Raw genomic sequence first — 21,852 nt, 5'->3', positions numbered from 1 at the left:
ACGACTTCTTGGATATAAAACACCTGCGTTCTAAAACTGCTCACCTTTTTAGAATGATAAGTAATTTCTGTCATTAAACATCAGTGTATTTAAATGTCTGCACGCCGGTAAGTGTTTCCAATCACGTTTGCTGATTAGACCTCTCAGGATGAGGTGCTGCAGTTTGTTAACGTCACAACTCCACATGCTCAAGACAAGTCTTTCCACTTTAAACAGCTACAGCACAACGAGCATGACTGAAGTCTGTATGCATGCTCACCTCACACCATGCTGAGAAGATAAACTTAAATCATCTGTGCAGGTGCCTAACCTTGAAGCTGTAACAATGTCTGTAGTTTGAAGATAATTGTGCCCAAAATTAACTTTTACTAGAGGCATTTAGGACAAGCAAAAAATAAAAACTTAGGTACGAAAAAGTCCCATTGAATATTAGTGGGGTGTAAAACTAAAGGTGTGATTGTAAACGCAACTTCTATGTTCTCTAACCTCATTCATAAATACTTCTCATTTCATTTTCAAAACTGTTTATCTTTTCTTCTTCTCTTTTCAGTTACATGGGACATAATCCAGGCTTGACCTGACAGAAGCAAAGCTGCAACAACCATAACACTTTAAAATGATAGGCATACATTCCTTTAATGGATGCTTCGGATTGTTGTGGGCATTCATTTCTCAAACCTGATGCTAGTTTTAAATTATGACCTAATATGCTAAATACAAGGAGATGAAATGATAAGTGATGCATGAGACATCCGGAATTTCCATTTCATGGAATGGGAGTTTACCACTAGTATCTACACTCTGTCAGCCAATTAAGGGCAACTTTCTTTTGATGAAATTGTTGTGTGGACTTTGTGAGGCTGGACTGTCTAAGTTGGGGGAGCAGGTTCAAGCCGCTCCTCGGCTCTTTGAACCTCCGCTTCTTGAAAGGGTCCAGCTGCTGCATTGGCCCTCTCCCCGCTATTCGGCTCACCCCGCACCCAGTATTTCCAAACTATCTTGCATTCCGGCAAATATATTCACACAGTCGACACTTCATTAAAAATCCATTTCACATTCCATTGTTCAGTTCATAATATGACCCCAATAACCACAAAAATCTTAAATATAGCACATTTTATTCACATTATTTATTTATTTTTTAATTGTACAGGATACAACCAACACCTGCAGTGGCCAGGCCTCTACAGCAGGTTTGGATGGAGAAATTAGGTTGTTGATGCTGAAGGGGTAAACCCAGTTGCTTAGAGGTACGGCTGGTCCGTGGACAGTGTTGGCTCCTTATATACAGCACCCGGGGTCACTGAAAGCTTTGGGACTTCAGCAACTTGACTAGAAGAGATTAGAAGAATCAAGAAAATATCACAGGTACTTAAAACATCCAGACAGATGTAATCTAGTTGTTTTATTAATTTCACACTTCAGCAGCAAGAGGTTACTGCTTACACCAGAAGATGTGAGATCCATACATCTAAGCATTGGAGCACCTGTGGCAGGTGTTGCAAAAATGTGCAGACATTTCTGATATATATATCCATAGTTGGACAGAAGTGTTTACCTGTCCTTAAAAAAATTGGCTAAAAGATATCGCAGCATAGACAAAATTCACCTATTAGTATTTACTTCACTCTGTGACCATATAACATTCCTGGTCATAAACAGACATCTGGTCACAATTGTTTAAAAAAATAGGTGTGTAATCCAGCCCTTTTCATCAGGTTTGCTTGCTCGGCCTTTTACATTAATCCAGCTAAGGTAAGATGTTCAATATGACAGTTGTAATAATCAGAGTAATGTCCTTATCTGGTTATAATCAAATAATACATGTAAATGCACTGACTGAGTCATTTACCTGCCAGTGGTGAGAGCCTTCTGAGAAGACATGATGACTGTGGCGGGTACTGACTCTCTGCGTCCATCTCTGGTGTAGTAGTAGTTGCTGGCATCCTTGTGGCTCGGGCCTACTGGCAGTTTGGGTGGTGGCTGTGTCCTAGAGAAAAAGCAGATCCAGGATGGTCAGTTTGAGTAATAGATCCATGATTATAAGGGCTTATTGGATGCCAAAACACAACACGCTCGTTAAAGCATTACAACATAGTCAGAAGCATGAAATTAGATTGAATAGAACACAGTACATGGTCTGGTAGCAGGTGCTGCCCGAGAGCCAAATGCCAAGGCAAATACAGTACATGCCATAACTTGTCTACTTTTCCATCCATCCATCTTCATCCGCTTATCCGGGGTCGGGTCGCGGGGGTAGCAGCTCCAGCAGGGGACCCCAAACTTCCCTTTCCCGGGCCACATTAACCAGCTCCGACTGGGGGATCCCGAGGCGTTCCCAGGCCAGGTTAGAGATATAATCCCTCCACCTAGTCCTGGGTCTCCCCCGAGGCCTCCTCCCAGCTGGACGTGCCTGGAACACCTCCCTAGGGAGGCGCCCAGGGGGCATCCTTACCAGATGCCCGAACCACCTCAACTGGCTCCTTTCGACGCAAAGGAGCAGCGGCTCTACTCCGAGCTCCTCACGGATAACTGAGCTTCTCACCCTATCTCTAAGGGAGACGCCAGCTACCCTCCTGAGGAAACCCATTTCGGCCGCTTGTACCCTGGATCTTGTTCTTTCGGTCATGACCCAGCCTTCATGACCATAGGTGAGGGTAGGAACAAAACTGACCGGTAGATTGAGAGCTTTGCCTTCTGGCTCAGCTCTCTTTCGTCACAACGGTGCGATAAATTGAATGTAATACCGCACCTGCTGTGCCGATTCTCCGACCAATCTCCCGCTCCATTGTCCCCTCACTCGCGAACAAGACCCCAAGGTACTTGAACTCCTTCACTTGGGGGTAAGGACTCATTCCCTACCTGGAGAAGGCACTCCATCGGTTTCCTGCTGAGAACCATGGCCTCCGATTTAGAGGTGCTGATCCTCATCCCAGCCGCTTCACACTCGGGCTGCGAACCGATCCAGTGAGTGCTGAAGGTCACAGGACGATGATGCCATCAGGACCACATCATCTGCAAAAAGCAGCGATGAGATCCCCAGCCCACCGAACTGCAACCCCTCTCCACCCCGACTACGCCTCGATATCCTGTCCATAAATACTACAAACAGGATTGGTGACAAAGCGCAGCCCTGGCGGAGGCCAACTCTCACCTGAAACGAGTCCGACTTACTGCCGAGAACCCGGACACAGCTCTCGCTTTGGTCGTACAGAGATTGGATGGCCCTGAGAAGGGACCCCCTCACCCCGTACTCCCGCAGCACCTCCCACAGTATCTCTCGGGGCACCCGGTCATACGCCTTCTCCAGATCCACAAAACACATGTAGACTGGTTGGGCATACTCCCAGGCTCCCTCCAGGATCCTTGCGAGAGTAAAGATCTGGTCCGTTGTTCAACGACCAGGACGGAATCCGCATTGTTCCTCTTCAACCTGAGATTCGACTACTACGTCGATTTGTCTACTTTTGTGCAGCAAAAATTACATTCAATTCAGTTTCAGACCTCAAAACTCTTTGGATGACCTTACATGAGTTGTACAAAAGTCAGGTGCCAAACCATCCGCTGAAAACACAGTTCAGTACTTTTTTTTTTTTTTCGAAAGCCTGACAACGGGCACTGCATCCTGGTGTTTCAAACACAACCCCTGATTAGCTGCCATCAGTTAGTTCACCTGTGTCCAAACTTAAACTGTATTAAATCTTAAAGTGATACAGATCCAAACTAGGATGTCTAGGCAGGTGTGCCAGTCCCTGCTCTGACAGCCTATATCAACACGTCACTTAAATATCACTATTAACTGTTATATATTTTCAGAGACAATAAAACGTCAGTCTTTAGTTGCGTCTGACAGCACTGTGGGGAAGCTAAGTGAACCCGTTTCACAGGGTGAAGCTAACGTTAGTGCGCGAAGTCTTACCTCTTTGAAACCTCCTGATATCTCAGCTGCAGTTTGGTTTGCAGGTCGTGCTGAAAAAGAAACATCATTACTAAAAGCTGCTGAAAAACACAGTACCAAAAACATACTAACTAATAATCTTTATTTACGTGTAACGTTAACGTTTTCTAACGTAACCATCAAACCAACGTTAAGCCTGTTAAATTAGTCCTGTTCAGTAGTTTATTATGAGACCTAACCCGGTGATAGACTAATATTTATTTTACAATACGTCCTAGCTCGGATATAAAGTGTGTCCGTTGTTTTGTTTTCTTACCCCGGATAAAAGATTTCTGAGCCTCTGGACAATTTTGGTAGCAGTCGCCATGTTTGCTGTTATGAAGGACACACACGGGACTTCTTCTGTGATGTGAAATAACGTCTCTCAGCACGTTGGTGACACCTGGCGGTCTGAAAGGAAAAACTGTCGCATCACAAACATGGTGTACTCTGTACACAGAGGAATTTACAGAAAGCATAGCAGTGAAAAGTAACTGAATCGATTACGAGGAATTTTACACGATTGATTCTAGATCAAATTATTGATTTATTTTCAAGGCAAATTTGATGACAATAGCTCAATGGCCCCAGAAAACAGGTACTAGTATTTCAGAAATAAAACACTCAAAACACAGATCACAGTTTTGGAAATTGAATTATGTTTAGAATTCAGTTGTTTTATGTATTATTAGTGCGGTTTAGCAAAATGTCGAAAGCAAATTGCTGGTGACGAAATGCAGCATTTATTACTGAAAATGTAACATTACTGTAATTTGAGTTACATGTTTATTGTAATGTAATAAATATGTAAAATGCATTGTGTATTAGCAACCCTTATATATCTTGTCAGGTGATTGAATACAAAATAATTCTCTCTTACCAGTGTGTGACTGTGTATCACCACATTTTCAGAAACCTTCTCAAACTTGTTACAGCCTGCATATTACCCGATTATTTTTCCCACACCAGAGCTGCGTCAGAGCTCCGCATGTGACCCAACAACAAACTCTGTGTAAACAAAGATAATGTGCATAAAACACTAGTGGAGGCAAACTAAGGGAAATACAAATTTTATTTGTTGCACAAGACAACACAGTACAGGGCGACAGCGCCGGTATACCATGCAATCAAGTATTACAGATGTGTGCTTGTCTCATGCAGCATGCACTGAACAGAATAGTTCACAGGGGAACACATGCACATGTACAGTTTGACCTGCCAGTTTGTTCTTTAAGAGCAAGTTTAACACCAGCTGAGAATCTAGTCTTTGCTGACCTCCAGTAGCTGAAGTGTTGATTTTGATTTTTATCTTACCACTGTCACATCACTGTGTGGTTACAGGTGCTAAAACAGGCTTGAAGCTTTCAACCAGTAGCGATCAATCAAGCATTGACTACGTTTACGTTCACATAAGAAACCAGGTTATCTGGAGAAATTAGGTATACATGCACTGCAAAAAGGGTTCTCTCTAATCAGTCGGAAGTAAGACTGGTACATTTTATGTGTTATGATGTATTATTTAACTATCAAGCTCTTTTACAGTACAGTTTAGAGCAGTGGTTCTCAAGCTTTTTTCAATAATGTACCCCCTTTTGAACAGTTTTTTTTTTAAAGCCATGTACCCCCTAACCAGCGTGAATAATTTTTGGTAGAAAAAAAAAAAAGTCGATATAAAGAGGAACAATACAGCGATGTCAGCGATAGATTTACTAAACAACTGCCTTGTACCTGGAAAACATTTAAATGCTGATGAAAAAACGACAAAACCTTGGAAAAAGACGGTAGAAAGAAGGAAGTAAAGGCAAGAATAGGTCGAAAATAGTAATAAAAACTTTGAGAAAAAAAAACAGTGGAAAGAAGGAAGGCAACACTAGGGCGACAAAAAATTCAAAAAAGCGACAAACGCAGGAAAAAAAAAACTTTGAAAAAAGAGACAAGACTTCGAAGAAAAAAAAGACAGTAGAAAAAAGTAAGGAAGAAAGGCAAGAATAAGTCAAAACAAGCGACAAAACCGTCAAAAAAAAGGTGACAAACTTAAAAAACTGAAAACTTTGAAAAAAACGAGCGTACCGTAGAAGTAACTACAGCCTTGTAACTGAAAAACATGTTGCAAAAAATGTCACGTACCCCCTGCAGTCCTCCAAAGTACCCCTAGGGGTACACATACCCCCATTTGAGAAACACTGGTTTAGAGTACAGGGAGTAAATCTCTTACTGCCCCACTAGTACAAATAGTGGTAAATCAGCTGTTTTAGTTTGTCTGACACATATACCATTTTTTTTTAAAAATTCATCCCTCTGCAGCATTACTTTCCCCGTATATATTTTTCATGCAAATGTGCATATGTAAAAAACAAAACAAAAAAACATTACAAGTGTTTATATGGCCAAGAAATCAGTTTTTCCCCCAGCAGGAATCTAGTCGTGTAACCAGGTTTCCTCTCAGCCCTTACTTAGCCCCAGTTAATAAAACTGAGTTTCTCCTTTACATAACGTATACACAAACAGGCATTTTCAACAAGCTGATGATAAACCGGTTACTTAAGGGCATGTAAAAACACTAAATGCTTCTCAGCTTGGTGCTAAATTACTCTTTATGAACATTTTTAAAAGAACAAAAACACAAACCGATATGTTACTTGTTTTCTTTCATGGTATCAAAGAGTTTAGTTTCTTCATAAACAGCCACAGGATATAAAATGTTTGTTCATTGTAAACAATTCTGTCGGACGGCAAAAATAACAGATCCATTCAGGGACAATCTCCCCATGCTGTTCACCCACACAACAACAGCATCCTGTAAAAGGTCATCATCATGAGATTTAAGGAGGAAGAAGGACTTAGGTTACACATTAACAATTCTGATGCTTTAGAAACAGAAGACTCGGGAGAAAGTTGGTACAAAAGCCACTGACAAATAAGACAATAAACCTTAAAAGTCGAGAAGTACATCCGAAATATTCCCTTGAGTCAGACTTTCCTGGTGCCTCAAATTGTCACTGTGCATATCATGTCCTTCAACACATTTAGAATTATAAACATCCTTGTTATCAAAATATACATCAATATTTGTACAATACAAAGACATAAAACGTTTGTTTAAAGAAGCCCTGGGTTTGGATTCAATGTAAGGGATTCCCTCTGCCATTTTCAATTCACCTTCAACATTCACAATTCATGTAAAAGACATTAGTGCACGTTTTCCCTCGATGTAAACATCACTACACAGTAAATTAAGTAGGAACAGGTCTTGTAGGCATGGGGTCTCTTACATGCTCAGGTAAAAACAAACAAAGAAAAGCTACTTTTTCAGTAAGATACGCCAAACAAATACACAAGGATCCAACATTTTTCCAAGTACAAAATGTATTATTATAAGTAAGGAAAGACCAAAAAATAAATACCAAAATGCATTAAAAGATATTTCACTCTAGGCTCTGAAGCCGTAGACTTTGATTTGGGTGCTCAATGTTTTTCCTGCAAATTGCATGCTTTGAGTAGAACAAGTTATTACAGTGAGACATAGAGCCATGCTGAATCAGTGTTTACAAATTCGAGATACCTCTTGGATATGGTATCACACTAAGTTTATATCGAGAAAGCAACAAAGCTGAGTGTGTCTTATTCTGTAACATCCAGGACTTCAAAACTCAACATTTTTAATGAGATGTTAAGATTGCGATACCAGTGGGAGAAACAAAATGATTTAAACTTCACAGTCTTCACTGGTATGGCTTAGGGGACACTGCACTGACATCATGGCACATAATACCCCTTTTGAGTCGCACCAGATTGTACTTTTAGCGTGCAATATTACCCTGCACTGACCGGTTCTACACCCAAGAAAAACGATGCCGTGACCATGAATTCACACTGCAAGGGACATGATCAACAAGTGAATGGAAGAACTTTTCTTTGTTTCTTTTTTTACAAATGTGAAGAAGTTGTCAGAGAAACATGGGTCACACAACAAATTGTTTCATGTCTGTCTTCTGTCAGACAACCATAATTCAGCACTGCTTCTTTATAATGAACAATAGGTGTCTGATGAGTGCAAAGTGGAAGAATTTCAGCTGTGCAAAGCTTCCCAGTTTTGAGCAACTATCAAACTTGAGAAACTGTTTTCCTGCATGCTAATCAGTGCTTGGAAGCTTTGACGTTTTCTCCTTAAATATAGTGCCGAATCAAAGACGTAAAAAAAAAAAAATTTATATATATGGGCTGTCAATCGATTAAAAAATGTAATCTAATTAATTACATACTCTGTGATTAATTAATCGAAATTAATCGCATACATAATTAACGGTGCCTGAACCGATACTTTTTAAGAAAGTAAAAAAAGAAAAAAGGGTACTAAACAACAGTTGGTGACATTAAAGAACGGCTTGTTTATTGCTAAGGTCATATGGTCAAAATTAAATGTTTAATAATAATGTATAACAATAACTTATTTCACTAGTAAATTGAACGACAAAAACAACCACAAGATGGTAAAGGACATTTACAATAACTTCAAATGCACCATGAGGCTGTAGTTTACCAGTTTCATTGAACGCACCGGCTGTGTTGTTTCTCCGACGGCAGCTGCGGTTACATCCCGGTGTTGACTCCTCTACAGTAAAACACAGTCAAACTTTACACCGTTTAGCGTTAGCTGTCAGCATTTTAACCGTGTTTAATCCAGCTACTAGCTAGCGGTAGGCTAACGTTAGCTGCTGTCGAGTATAGTGTTAACTAGCGTCACGTGTAGCGGTGTTTGTGTTGCCGGTATCGTCTGTTTCAGAGCATCAGAGAGAAGCGCAGACATATCAGTGGCACCAGATTTCGGTAGCCAGGGTTGGCAGGAAGAAGATTTTTACAAGTAAATGTTCCAATTAATGATCCAGGCAGCACATTCTCGTCTCCCTCCTTCATTTTACAGTCCAATGGTGGCTAGAACGGCTCCGGGTCAAACGTCAATATGTAATGGATTAATCTGCGTTATTTTTTTTAACGCGTTATTTTTTCTCAAATTAAGTAATCGAAATTAACGCGTTATTTTGACAGCCCATATATATATATATATATATATATATATATATATATATATATATATATATATATATATATATATATATATATATATATATATATATATATATATATATTGTAGTATGGTGTAGTTATCTTGTAGATACAACTGATCAGAAAATGACACCTCAACCATGTTGTTCATAGTGTGAACCAAAGGTCATTCTTAGGTTAATGGCGATCAATATAATATCAGTATTTCACTATTGGTAGCTGCAATGTTCGGACCTAAAACTGACGCTGACAAGGAGAAAATAAAATGAACCTTCAGCTTCTAAAATAACTTCTCGTACCTTTTGGTCCTACAACAAGTATGCCCAGCATTATCAAACTATTCTGTACTATGACAATTTATTTAAAAAATAGACATTTATACAAAAAACAATCCAGTCAAAAGACAAAAAAAACACATTTCATGGATACAAAACTGTTGAGCCCTGGCTATTCAAACTTCCCTCTTTCCCCCGTTACTAACTCATCATAGTTTACAAATGTAATAAATAAGACCACAATGTCTGCAATGCCTTGAGGCAAATATTTACGTCTAGAAAATTCAAGTAAAAGCTTCTCCTACTCTCTCTCAGCCAGACAAGTTTCTTAAATGTGTTTACAACTTTTAAAGACTTAAAAGAAAAAGACATGAGCAGTTGAAATGAGTGCAGTGGTGAGTTGTCACTTTCTCAGATGCCCTTTTTGTGGCGATCCCTCTCTGCACTCAGACTTCTCTGTAGATGGTCCAACCTGAGGACCAGTGGAGGTGATTTCTGCTGCCTGGCTACAGCTGTTGTCACCAAGAGGACATCCTGCATGTTGTGGCTGAGATGAAGTGATGCCTACCTCCAGCTCGGGTGTCTCGTGGGTTTCCTCTCCATCTGAACATGGTTCCCACTCATCCTGCTCGCTCTCCGTTGAGCCCTGCACGGCGATCTGGGGCACCAGCGTGAACCTCCTCACCACCGGCACTTCCGGCTCCACCTCCACGCTGGTTTGGGGTCGAGTGAGCATCCAGGCCGTCCTGTGATGCTGCTGATGTGTTTGGGCTGCTGGAGCTGTGGGGGTCTCTGTAACTGTGGTGCTGGTTTTCTCCTCCGGCTCGTCAAAGCTCACCTCCTGCACCGCCTCCTGTTTCTTAAAGGAGTCTCGCCGCTCTGATAGGTTGAGCTTTCGCATCACGACCAGCTGCTCCGAGCGTTCAATCCCAGAATCTCTCAGCCTCTGGCTGCCGATGTATCCCCCTAGCCTGCTGAGATCGGCCCCAAAGTGGGAGCCTCCAGAGGCACCCTCTGCCTCTGAGTCACCCAGCAGGTCCCCTTCACAGTAAAACGGTACTTCCAGCGTGTGCCTGCGGGGGGTGTACGACTTCTTATCAGCATGATACACACCAGACAGCTTCTCAGCTGACTGTACCCTCTTCAGGAGAGGAGACCGAGGTGGCTCGGCGCTGCGGGGCCGGACAATGTGTCTAACGATGGTGGGCGGGGACAGGGCTTTGCCGTGGTAGGCGTGAAGGGTTTTGGCAAAGCCTGACATCGGAGAGGGAGAGCGCTGTGGAGAAAGAGGCTGGGTGGAGGATGAGGAGGAGTTGCAGGCCAGGGGCGAGGGGGGGATGTTGCTGGTTGACTTCCGACGGCCCACCTTGGTGTAGCGCTGTGTGCTGAGTTTGGAGCCCAGGCCATGAAGAGAGCTGGGTCGAATGTGTGCAGCGGGGGAACTGGGAGAGCTGGAGCAAGGAGATGTGCTCTGAGGAGAGTTATTGTCTGGGAAGCAGAGGAAAACGGTTTCAAATATTGCACATGACAAGTTGCACAAACCTCAATATTTTACCATATTTACACATAGCCAGTTCTCTAAAAAGACACTCACAAGGATACCATCTGTGGATGCAACTATAAAGTCTCTTCCAAACCCTGGTTTTCAGATGTTAAAGTCAAGAACCACAAGAATCATTTCATTTCATCATGATTACTCCTGAAGCCACACTGAGCTCACCAAAGGCCTGATGGTCGGGTGCGGGGCTTCGGCAGGGTGTGGAGGGGCCGGGGGAGAGGCTGTGGGTCGGGGACCCTGGGAGACTCTCGCTGGAGGAAACTGAGTGGTGGAGTCCTGAGTTGAAGCTGCGACTACTGTGCATCACTGTGGTCTGCTTGGACAGCTTCTTCAAGATGCTTCGTCGCCTGGAGGGAGAGGAACAAGAGTCAGATATGTGATATTAGTGTGTAGTTCAGTGAGTTGAGCAGTGGCACTGACACACAGCTCTGGGGTATTCTGTGTTATGATGGCCCTGCAGAGTATTTGGGAATCTCTGTTAATAACAAAATCAACATGTATCTTGAATGTTTACATGGATTGATTTCTTTTTATTATTTCAAAGTTTAATTTGTTCTGTGTTTAAAAAAAATATATATAATTCTAAAGTGTATGTGCCAAATATATAATTTGTGCCAAAATCTGGGCATTTTCAAAACACAAACTTCTTTAAAACAAAACAAGTCCATAAAAAGCACTGGTATACATGTTAAGGGAAATATTCACCAGCACAATAAAACACACCATGCAGTAGATATTATCAAAATAATACTAAGTTGCTACTAAACGTCACTTAATAGTGTCTAACACTAGGGGGGGACAGAGCATTGACTTTTGCAGAATAGTTTTTTCTGAGGACATCCACCAGTTGCCAACCTCACAAAGTAAACAAATGATGAGTAACACTGCAGAGCTGCAGGGGCCAACAGAAAAAAACCCAACTCAGATTCTCACCTGTCGTAATTATCTCTCCTCTTGCTCTTCTTGCTGCGACGAGCCATCTTGCCTTTGTGTTTGGTCTTACGAGCTGGACCCACTTTGATTGACGTGTTCTCGAGTGCTATGGTCTGAAGAGCCACCTTGCTGCCACTCTGCACATTTCATAGGGAGCAAAGAATGATTGATTTGTGTTAAGGACAAAAAAAAATAGTATAACCTGCCACAGCAGTCTGAGTGAGTTGCTTTACCTTCAGTAGCAGTTCTATCATCTCAGGGTGGACCAGGCCTTGGACAGACTCTCCGTTCACGTGGGTGATGAGGTCTCCAGTGCAGAGACCTGCCTGGTGAGCCGGGCTACCCTCCTCCACACTCTGTTAAAGCAGCAACACAGTGAGTGTGAGGAGAGGAGTTTAATTTAAGCATTACATAACCCTCTTTTTATGCTTCTCTCCTCTGTCTGAGTAAAAGACATTACTTGACATGGACACATGACATTTAAAGGAGGACTAGGTTAAAGCTGTGTGTCTTGTTAGGCAGTTTAAAGTCTTGAGGTGACACCCACCGACACCATGTGATGCACCGTGTAGACATCGCTGTCGCCCATGTAGACCCGGATGGCCTGCAGGGTGAAGCCAAACTTCTTCCCCGAGGTGTGGATGACAATGGGAGGCTTCAGGCTGCCGGGGCTGAGCGAAAGGTCCCGGTTGGGGGAGGAGTCACGGGACGAAGGGTTGGAGGACAAAGAGCGTGGGGAGATGGGACTGGGCTGGAGGCCGCCGGGCGAGTCGTCTAAAAAAAAACACAGGACCGTTTCCTTTTTGAATATGTCGACAGAACAGTTCACAGCTTTTTGCCTCAGAAAGCGCTTTTTAATGAAAAAGTTATTGTCCTATGAATAAAATGTTTTTTGGTAGATTTTCCTGACCATATAAATTTGAGGTCTATTCACATACATAGCTAAAGAGTTTCAGTTACAGTCCAGCCACTTTTATTATTATTGTTCATCAGTCCGTGTGAGTAGATGTAGCACTAGAGACTTAATGTCACGTTAATTCTGTCTTCTGTTGGACATTTGGGTGTTGATGATAACCTTCTGTACCTGTAGTGATGATGAGAGACAGGGCTGACACAGAGGCCGACTTGGGAACCTTTCCTCCACAGGGAAGCCTCTGTCTGTCCGGCGTCTCCAGCTGGTTACCAAAGCGTCGAGGGCCAACCAGATCGTTGGGGGACGAGTGTTTGGCCCCGGTGCTGTTGCTGCGAATCCTGATCCTCTGAAGGTTTGACACAACCACCTCCGCTGCAGGTAACATAGGTTAAAACAGTAAACGACACGTTGATGTGCTCAGTGTTCATGCCTCTAACAGAAGCACTGATACGTGTGAACATCAACGTTAAAAACATTCGGTCAGTCTGGATTTACCTTCATCGTCAGTGGAGAGGGCAAAGCGGGGCATCGTCTCCAGGCTGTGGGTGCTGCTCATCACCAGAGGACTGGTGCTCCTCTCAGACTGGGAGGAGCTGGAGGAGGCCCGAGGGCGAAGGCTGTAAACAGTCAAAAACCAGTTCAACGGGTAAATCAACTGGTGATCACACAACACCACACTGTGTTCTGACTGCTTGCTGCTTTCACACAGACACATGAGAATGCAATTTTACATGTAGCCTAGCAACAAGGCGTTAACACAAAAAAGAAATCAACAAAAAGCCTTAAGATGACCTCAAAGCAGTCCAAAGCACTCTCTTACACCTGTGCCTACCTGGCCATGCGTCTGGCATGTCTGCCCTCTGCTGGGCTCGGCGAGGAACTGAGTCCTCCTATGTCCCCGCGGTCCTCCTTGTCCTCACTGTGGCTGCGGTCAGAGGAGAAGCTGAGGTTGGATGGCGTTGCCAGATGTTCTGTGCTGCTGTACACCTGGAAGGTTGAACAGGAGAGAGGGTGTGAAACAGAGAGCCAGGTTTCAGATGATGTATTGCACCGTCTAGCAGCATTAGAGACCCTTCACTCTTTGATAAACATAACACTTTATCTCAACAGCATAACAATAATCAATTATGAGAACATGTTTATTTTAAATATGAATAATGACATACTTAAGTGAGCATTGGAAATTATGGAAGGGACAAAATATTGATACGGCAAAATATCTTCCTTTGTGCTACACGATTATCGATACGCTGGTGCCAAATATCGATATTTGAATGAACTATTACAGTGCCCGTTGAAAATGTGCCTGTTTGGAACGGGCGACTGCTTGCAGAATTCTTCAAAACCAATTTGTACCCCATAATTACTTACAGAAGGACCCCAAACCACTTAATATGCAACTCCACTGTATAGCCTACTACTGACTTACAGTGTAGGCTACGTCTACATCAGAGGAAGACATTGTACTTCTATATTTACCTGACAGAGAACGTTGCAGATTCAGAATGTAATCACAAAATATCACAATGACAATGTGGAGTAATCAGACATTAGCCTCACGGAGCCTCATGGCAGTGTACTACCCACCTGGCCTGTTATGAGAGCTAATCAGCATATACAGTCAGGTCCATAAATATTGGGACATCGACACAATTCTAATCTTTTTGGCTCTATACACCACCACAATGGAGTTGAAATGAAACGAACAAGATGTGCTTTAACTGCAGACTTTCAGCTTTAATTTGAGGGTATTTACATCCAAATCAGGTGAACGGTGTAGGAATTACAACAGTTTGTATATGTGCCTCCCACTTTTTAAGGGACCAAAAGTAATGGGACAGATTAACAATCATAAATCAAACTTTCACTTTTTAATACTTGGTTGCAAATCCTTTGCATTGAATTCCAGCCTGAAGTCTGGAAGGCATAGACATCACCAGACGCTGGGTTTCATCCCTGGTGATGCTCTGCCAGGCCTCTACTGCAACTGTCTTCAGTTCCTGCTTGTTCTTGGGGCATTTTCCCTTCAGTTTTGTCTTCAGCAAGTGAAATGCATGCTCAATCTGATTCAGGTCAGGTGATTGACTTGGCCATTGCATAACATTCCACTTCTTTCCCTTAAAAAACTCTTTGGTTGCTTTCGCAGAATGCTTCGGGTCATTGTCCATCTGCACTGTGAAGCGCCGTCCAATGAGTTCTGAAGCATTTGGCTGAATATGAGCAGATAATATTGCCCGAAACACTTCAGAATTCATCCTGCTGCTTTTGTCAGCAGTCACATCATCAATAAATACAAGAGAAGCAGTTCCATTGGCAGCCATACATGCCCACGCCATGACACTACCACCACCATACTTCACTGATGAGGTGGTATGCTTTGGATCATGAGCAGTTCCTTTCCTTCTCCATACTCTTCTCTTCCCATCACTCTGGTACAAGTTGATCTTTGTCTCATCTGTCCATAGGATGTTGTTCCAGAAATGTGAAGGCTTTTTTAGATGTTGTTTGGCAAACTCTAATCTGGCCTTCCTGTTTTTGAGGCTCACCAATGGTTTACATCTTGTAGTGAACCCTCTGTATTCACTCTGGTGAAGTCTTCTCTTGATTGTTGACTTTGACACACATACACCTACCTCCTGGAGAGTGTTCTTGATCTGGCCAACTGTTGTGAAGGGTGTTTTCTTCACCAGGGAAAGTATTCTTCGGTCATCCACCACAGTTGTTTTCCGTGGTCTTCCGGGTCTTTTGGTGTTGCTGAGCTCACCGGTGCGTTCTTTCTTTTTAAGAATGATCCAAACAGTTGATTTGGCCACACCTAATGTTTTTGCTATCTCTCTGATGGGTTTGTTTAGATTTTTCAGCCTAATGATGGTTTGCTTCACTGATAGTGACAGCTCTTTGGATCTCATATTGAGAGTTGACAGCAACAGATTCCAAATGCAAATAGCACACTTGAAATGAACTCTGGACCTTTTATCTGCTCCTTGTAAATGGGATAATGAGGGAATAACACACACCTGGCCATGGAACAGCTGAGCAGCCAATTGTCCCATTACTTTTGGTCCCTTAAAAAGTGGGAGGCACATATACAAACTGTTGTAATTCCTACACCGTTCACCTGATTTGGATGTAAATACCCTCAAATTAAAGCTGAAAGTCTGCAGTTAAAGCACATCTTGTTCGTTTCATTTCAACTCCATTGTGGTGGTGTATAGAGCCAAAAAGATTAGAATTGTGTCGATGTCCCAATATTTATGGACCTGACTGTATCTGCGTTCATCGACCACCAGAACCGGACCATGTGTGTGTGCACGAATTGCTGTATCATGATATTATCGGTGTCGTGAGCCATGTAAAGTATCGTGAGGTACCCTGTGATTCCCACCCCTATTGTAAATAGCCATGGAAATAATGCTGAAGTTTCTTCTGTACCACGTTTGAACCTCCAAAGCTCTTGTCTTCCAACACATGCAGCCCTTACCTTGCTAAAGCGATGCGACCAGGAAGAAAACTGTTTGATTTCCAAGGAAGACTCTTCATCATTGGTTTCCTCATCCTCGTCAGATGCCAAATGATGGTAACGTTCTGAGCGAGCTGAAAACAGGAAGAAACTCAAATTTTCAGAGGAAACATAGAGAACCCAGTCTGTAGAGTTCCCATTTGTCAACTGTTTTTTACGTTTGTACATCACAATAGAGGTCTTAAACAGCCACCACAAATACAGTATTTTGGTTCTGGTGTTTAAAATGTGGAAAAAAAAAACCATTCCTTAAGCCTGACGTCAGGATGTAACCTACTGTCGAAGTAGCTGGTGTCGTCCTCCGCCTCCAGCTGAGGGATAAATTCAGCTTTCTGCCTCAGGAGTCCATTCCAGTCCAAACCCAGGAAGAAGGGGTGGTGTTTGACCTCGGGGGCTCCGCCTACAACCACACAGCCAATTAAATACTGGATTAAGTTTAAAAAAAATGTGACTTCAATAACACTCAAGAGGCAAAATGTATTTCATGCATGGCCTAAAGTTAATTGAATTCCTTCTGACAAATAGGTGATTTATATATATCTCTCTCACATACGTTATCTCCCAAATGTCTTTGCTTCAAAATGAAACATTTTCTCACGTAATTGTTTAATTCTGGTTTTACATATGTACTTTTTGAAGTTTATTAATATAATTATGTTTAGGAGAAAGTCACCATTTAAAATTTCCGTCCTGAGAGAAAACACCCTCATTTGTCAGTATCAGCCTGCAGCTTTTTCATGTGTTAATCAGCAATAAAATGAGCAGTACCAGTTCCTAGTCGGTCTATAGGACTCTGTCTGAGCAAGCGGGTGATCAGATCCTGGGCATCAATAGGTAAGGCATCGTCTCCTTCTGGCCAAATGATTTCATCTGCAAAAAAAAAAAAACCCAGAAAAACAAACTAGATAGATAATCACAAATAAAAGAACAAACTAATGATAACATAGCTTCTGAAGGTGTTGCTGTGCTTGAAATTCAGTGTGAAGACAGCAAAGTTTGTACTTCAAAGACAAGCTGGCATTAAATTATTTCCATATCGTGGCCTTTGGCAAACAATATATTATTGTTTATGTGCAATGAAAGAAATTATGCAAAATCCAAGTTGTGAATTTATGCTTGCACAGAGTTTCTGACAATATTAGAAAATAAGAGATTGATGTCTCATTTAGGCGCTCACCACTGACAACTTGTCCAAAAAGCTCTTCAGGTGTGTCGCCAAAGAACGGAACACAGCCGACCAGGAATTCATATAGGATGACCCCCATCGCCCACCAGTCCACTGGCTTCCCATAGCCCTGCCTGAGGATCACCTCCGGGGCAATGTACTCCGGAGTGCCACACACCTGCACAAGCAAACCAGCACATCTGAGTTGTGGGGAACAGAAACAGCTGCTTCCATAATCAGTGTTATTTGTCTTACATACAAAACAATGTTTTGTCGCTTACATTCAAACCAGTCTCACCTGTTTGTCTACAAACTCTCTTGTGTCTTTCTCCATGTGACCCTCGTACAGGTTGGTGGTCATGTTCATCAGGCCAATTTTAGACAGGCCGAAGTCTGTCAGCTTGATGTGGCCCATGGATGTAATCAACAAACTGTTGGGTGGGGAAAAACAAAACAATCCACAATCAACATGAGCAGTTCCCCCCCACCCCTAAGTGTACTTTACTTTTGAATAGTCAATACTTTTACCAACATACAGTCATACAGTAGATTTCAGTACATTTCCAAAATGAGAAGCCAGAAAATGAGAAGCCATTATTAGTACTGCTGTAATGCTCTTTGCTCTTTATTTATCTACCTTTATTTTTAATTGAATACATACTGTGTACATATACTTATACTGTTTATACCTATACTTATATTGTTTAATATTCCATCTAGAGAATGTGTGACGTGCACCAACAACACCAAAACCAATTCCTTGTATGTGTTAAAAAACGTACATGGCAATAAAACCCTTGTGCTTGTCCATGCAAAAACGAGTTGTTTGTGCTCTCACTTGTCAGGTTTGAGATCCCGATGCACAATACCATAGTTGTGAAGGTACTCCAGGGCCAGGACGGTTTCAGCAAAGTACAACCTTGTCATTTCTACAGGCAGTGGGCCCATGTTCTTGAGCAAATTCGCACAATCTCCACCTTAAATGGGACAGAAAAACAGAAAACCATGGGCATTGTGTTCATTTTGATTTCTGTTGCCTGGACTAATTATTCCTTATTTCTAGTTCTACATTACCACTTAGTGCAAGCCACATTAGATTAGACAGAGCCAAATTTCTAAACCTAGATTGTTCACAGCAGTCTTTCTCTGCTTTACCTTCCACATACTCCATGACCATGCAGAGGTGACGTCGTGTCTCAAAAGAGCAGAACATGGAGACAACAAAGGGGTTCTCGGCAAAAGTCAGGATGTCTCGCTCCACAAAAGCCTGCTGGATCTGGTTCCTCAGGACCAGGTTCTGACGATTTATCTTTTTCATGGCAAACCGTTGGCGGGTCTCCTTGTGACGGACCAGATACACAGCCCTGTCAAAAAACCACGTGAGCCACATTAGACCTTTTATCTTCACACTCAACAGTAACAAGGTTTCAAGAAAACCTTAAGGGATATTCTCATTGAAAACATGCGCAAACACAAAGGTTGAAGTTTGGGCCAATTTTTCACTGGCTACTAGCAGCTTCTAGAAGTCTAATTTTTACTTCTGAGATTTAAGATTCCCTTCACCTTAATCTAATTCAACCCACAATTGCATAAATTGGACATCTCTGCATGAAGTTGCCTTTGGAAACCCCTCGATATTTGGGTTTGAGCATAAGGAGGAAATTAGTTCTGACAAGATATTTATATATAAAGCAGAATGCAATGAAGCTGCTATGGTTTGCTGAAAAGGTTTCATGGAACTTCTAGCATGCTGTAGATTTTTAAAGGGTAACTACCGTTTTTTTTCAACCTGCACTCTATTTTCCTAGGTTTTTGTGTCTTAGTGACTGATGGGAACAACCATCTTTGACATTGGCCCAGTATTAAGCAAGATTGCTGCAGTCAGCAGTGGCAAAACAAGCTACAATTTAAGTTATAGGGCAATTGTCCAGCTTGTATTTACCTCCACAAAAGTGCTCGTTTTTCCACTGACAGGCTCATTTTATCATTCTAAGTGTCTGACAACATTATGGAAAGGATCCCTTCAGAGATAGACCTTTAAAACCTCTTTGAGTGCTTTCTGTTTAACCAGAAACAGCTCTGAAGTCGCTAGCGCTAAACCCACCCCACTCCATTTTAAAAAAACAATATTTTTAGCATGTATAGGGCCAACATATTTTCACATGTAAATCGGTAAACTATGTGTTTCAACCAAAGCTAGATGGTTGGAAAAGTGGAAAGACGATCCAAAACGGCTTTTCATAGTTTTATTTTGTTTCTGTCGACTTTGAATGAAGTGTATTTTATGATGCTAAAATAACTGTTTAGTTACATGGAGTCTGGTGGGTTTAGCGAACGCAATTTCACGGATGTTTTTATCTTCAAAAAAGGATCTTACTCTTCAACAGAAAGGTCGACCTCCTTAGAAATCCTTTCCAAAATGTTGTCAGACACTTAGAATATTAATCTGAGCCTGTCGGTGGCAAAACGAGCACTTTTGTCAAGGTCAATACAAGCTAGACAATTGCCCTATTACCTTACATCGTAGCTTGTTTCGCCCCTGCCGACTGAAGCGATCTTGCTTAATACTGGACCATTTCAAAATGTGTTGTTCCCATCAGTCACTTAGACACAAAAACATAGAAAAATAGGTTGAAAAAAAAAAACGGTAGTAACCCTTTAAGGAACCCTTTAGTGATATAGCGAGGAATCCAAAGGTGCCTTTTGACTTGTTATTACTCTTTAAGGTTTTTGTAGCTCTTGGTTCAAAAGAATAAAAAAAGTGTGCAACTAATGTTTTGCAAAACGAATAAACAACGCCAAGAAAAAGCAAAGACAGCTGAAACAAAGGCCCTTTCTTCTTACCCATAAGCTCCATTACTGATGAGTTTGATGGTATCAAAATCACTCTCAAAAGGTTTTCTTCGAGTCGGTGTCAGCATCTGTGGGGCTTTACTCTATAAAGAAGCAGCAGAAACAAGATGCTATTGGCTGTTATGGGCAAAATGCAACACAGTAGAAGCAATACTGTTATTATAATGATTAGGATTGATACAGTATAATTCATGTTCCAGGGCTTGTTCTGCAGTCTGCTACATGAAGTGTCCTGTGAACCAACTTGCAGTCCAAATACTGAAAACATAGCTTTTCCATTTTGTGTGTGTATATATATATATATATATATATATATATATATATATATATATATATATATATATATATATGAGAGAATTAGGGATTCGGGGCAACTGCTTAATTTTGCAGTGACAGATTTCACAGCAATTTTGAGATTTACTTTCACCTTAAAACATGTCTTGGCTTCCTGTAGCCCACCAAACGAAAAGAACACTTATTTTAAATATTTATCCTTTCACACTAAAATGGATCACTGGAAAACCACAACAAATCAAATGTCCCGAGACACATTTAGCACAACACTCAGAGGTAGCTAACAATTAAAACAAGGGACACATTAGAAGAAAATATGTGTTTAGAGTGCATCGATTTCATTTTTTATTTTTTTAATCTTAAACCATATCCTCTTCCAATCAATCAAATTTTCACAGGTAGTCAGTAATAATAAAAGTGAAAGTTTACCTCCACATTACCATCTGGTTCCACTGACACTGAAGGATTGGCCTCATACTGTTCAAGCTGTACCATGTCTAGAAACCACAGATAGAGAAAGACAGCGTTTAATATTACTGCAAAGAATCTTCAACTCCCACCATTACCTCTTCCTCCTCCGTCTCGGTTACTCTTATTTCACACACAGTTAGGAACTTTTCGGTGAACTTGATGTTCTGTTAGCCCATCTGAGGGTTGTCTTGTGTTGTAAATGTTATCTAGCTGCACAGAAACTGGTTCCTACAATTTAATAAAAGTTCTTGAACCAACTGAACCTGAATTTCATGCTACAGAAGTGTAAACAGAGTGTAAGGCTTCTCACTTTATGGCAGAGAAGTCCTTTACCTTCTAATGGGTTCCGTGTCAGACCCAACTGGCTGATGATGTAGCGCGGGATGTCCGTCTTGATTCCTTGCCCAACTTTGGCGTGACCCTCTGCTGCCTCGAGTAAGTGATAAAACTCTTCCGGGTCAAACTCCTGTCAACAGCATCCAAGTCTCATTAATATGGACTGGCTGAAGCCAATATCCTGCCAGACTGAACTCAAAGCAAGTGTTTAATCTGTATCAGCAGTACAAGTCAAAGGCAACTATAGTCTCAAAGATGTTCAGCATCTCATCCAAGACGCTTCAAATCCAGCCGCTTTTGATATACATAAATACATACTACTAGTAGTCATCCTGTTAGCTGAATGACCAATAATAATCGGGCCTGTATCCAGAGTTGATGATTTAAGATTACTGAAGTTTAATTTAAAACATGAAGAGGGTTACTGGTATTTTAATTGGAAATGTTAATACTACCGGCTTTTTGGCAGGTTATGAGGCCTATCACAGTTAAAACCTTACACCAATTTCATTTGGGTTATTCAACTATCAGTA

General features: G+C 41.7%; 2 protein-coding genes across 2 annotated transcripts in view; both read right to left on the bottom strand.

Moving 5' to 3' along the window:
- Positions 1–1,101: 1,101 nt before the first annotated feature.
- ndufa7 (NADH:ubiquinone oxidoreductase subunit A7) lies at positions 1,102–4,317 on the bottom strand. The gene is made up of 4 exons (XM_078258739.1): positions 4,215–4,317; positions 3,920–3,969; positions 1,853–1,990; positions 1,102–1,332 (listed from the first exon to the last, which is right to left on the bottom strand). Exons 1-4 carry the CDS (start codon positions 4,263–4,265, stop codon positions 1,245–1,247), a joined length of 327 nt encoding a protein of 108 aa, XP_078114865.1. The 5' UTR covers positions 4,266–4,317; the 3' UTR covers positions 1,102–1,244.
- Positions 4,318–9,341: 5,024 nt separating this feature from the next.
- The window catches only part of mast3b (microtubule associated serine/threonine kinase 3b), a 28,239-nt gene continuing 15,728 nt past the window's right edge, over positions 9,342–21,852 (bottom strand). The window contains exons 9-26 of the mRNA XM_078258738.1: positions 21,317–21,449; positions 20,942–21,009; positions 20,210–20,301; positions 18,521–18,729; positions 18,204–18,342; positions 17,664–17,796; positions 17,378–17,543; positions 16,969–17,070; positions 16,478–16,600; positions 16,162–16,274; positions 13,513–13,667; positions 13,176–13,297; positions 12,852–13,052; positions 12,315–12,541; positions 12,001–12,123; positions 11,768–11,904; positions 10,997–11,181; positions 9,342–10,764 (exon numbers count right to left, since the gene is read on the bottom strand). Coding sequence (XP_078114864.1) covers positions 9,680–10,764; positions 10,997–11,181; positions 11,768–11,904; positions 12,001–12,123; positions 12,315–12,541; positions 12,852–13,052; positions 13,176–13,297; positions 13,513–13,667; positions 16,162–16,274; positions 16,478–16,600; positions 16,969–17,070; positions 17,378–17,543; positions 17,664–17,796; positions 18,204–18,342; positions 18,521–18,729; positions 20,210–20,301; positions 20,942–21,009; positions 21,317–21,449 — 3,513 coding nt within the window. The 3' untranslated portion in view covers positions 9,342–9,679. The remainder of the gene's footprint in view (positions 10,765–10,996; positions 11,182–11,767; positions 11,905–12,000; positions 12,124–12,314; positions 12,542–12,851; positions 13,053–13,175; positions 13,298–13,512; positions 13,668–16,161; positions 16,275–16,477; positions 16,601–16,968; positions 17,071–17,377; positions 17,544–17,663; positions 17,797–18,203; positions 18,343–18,520; positions 18,730–20,209; positions 20,302–20,941; positions 21,010–21,316; positions 21,450–21,852) is intronic.

Source organism: Sander vitreus, chromosome 9, assembly GCF_031162955.1.
Source record: "Sander vitreus isolate 19-12246 chromosome 9, sanVit1, whole genome shotgun sequence".
Taxonomy (NCBI): Eukaryota; Metazoa; Chordata; class Actinopteri; order Perciformes; family Percidae; genus Sander; species Sander vitreus.
This window is presented reverse-complemented; position numbering and strand designations above follow the sequence as displayed.

Bases quoted from the DNA above. Each gene is read 5' to 3' on its own strand.
- ndufa7 (XM_078258739.1), bottom strand. From the start codon at position 4,265: ATGGCGACTGCTACCAAAATTGTCCAGAGGCTCAGAAATCTTTTATCC. The intron at 3,970-4,214 runs GTAAGAAAACAA...TTTCTTTTTCAG, and splicing joins TCAGAAATCTTTTATCCGGG to CACGACCTGCAAACCAAACT. The intron at 1,333-1,852 runs GTAAATGACTCA...AATCTCTTCTAG, and splicing joins AAGGCTCTCACCACTGGCAG to TCAAGTTGCTGAAGTCCCAA.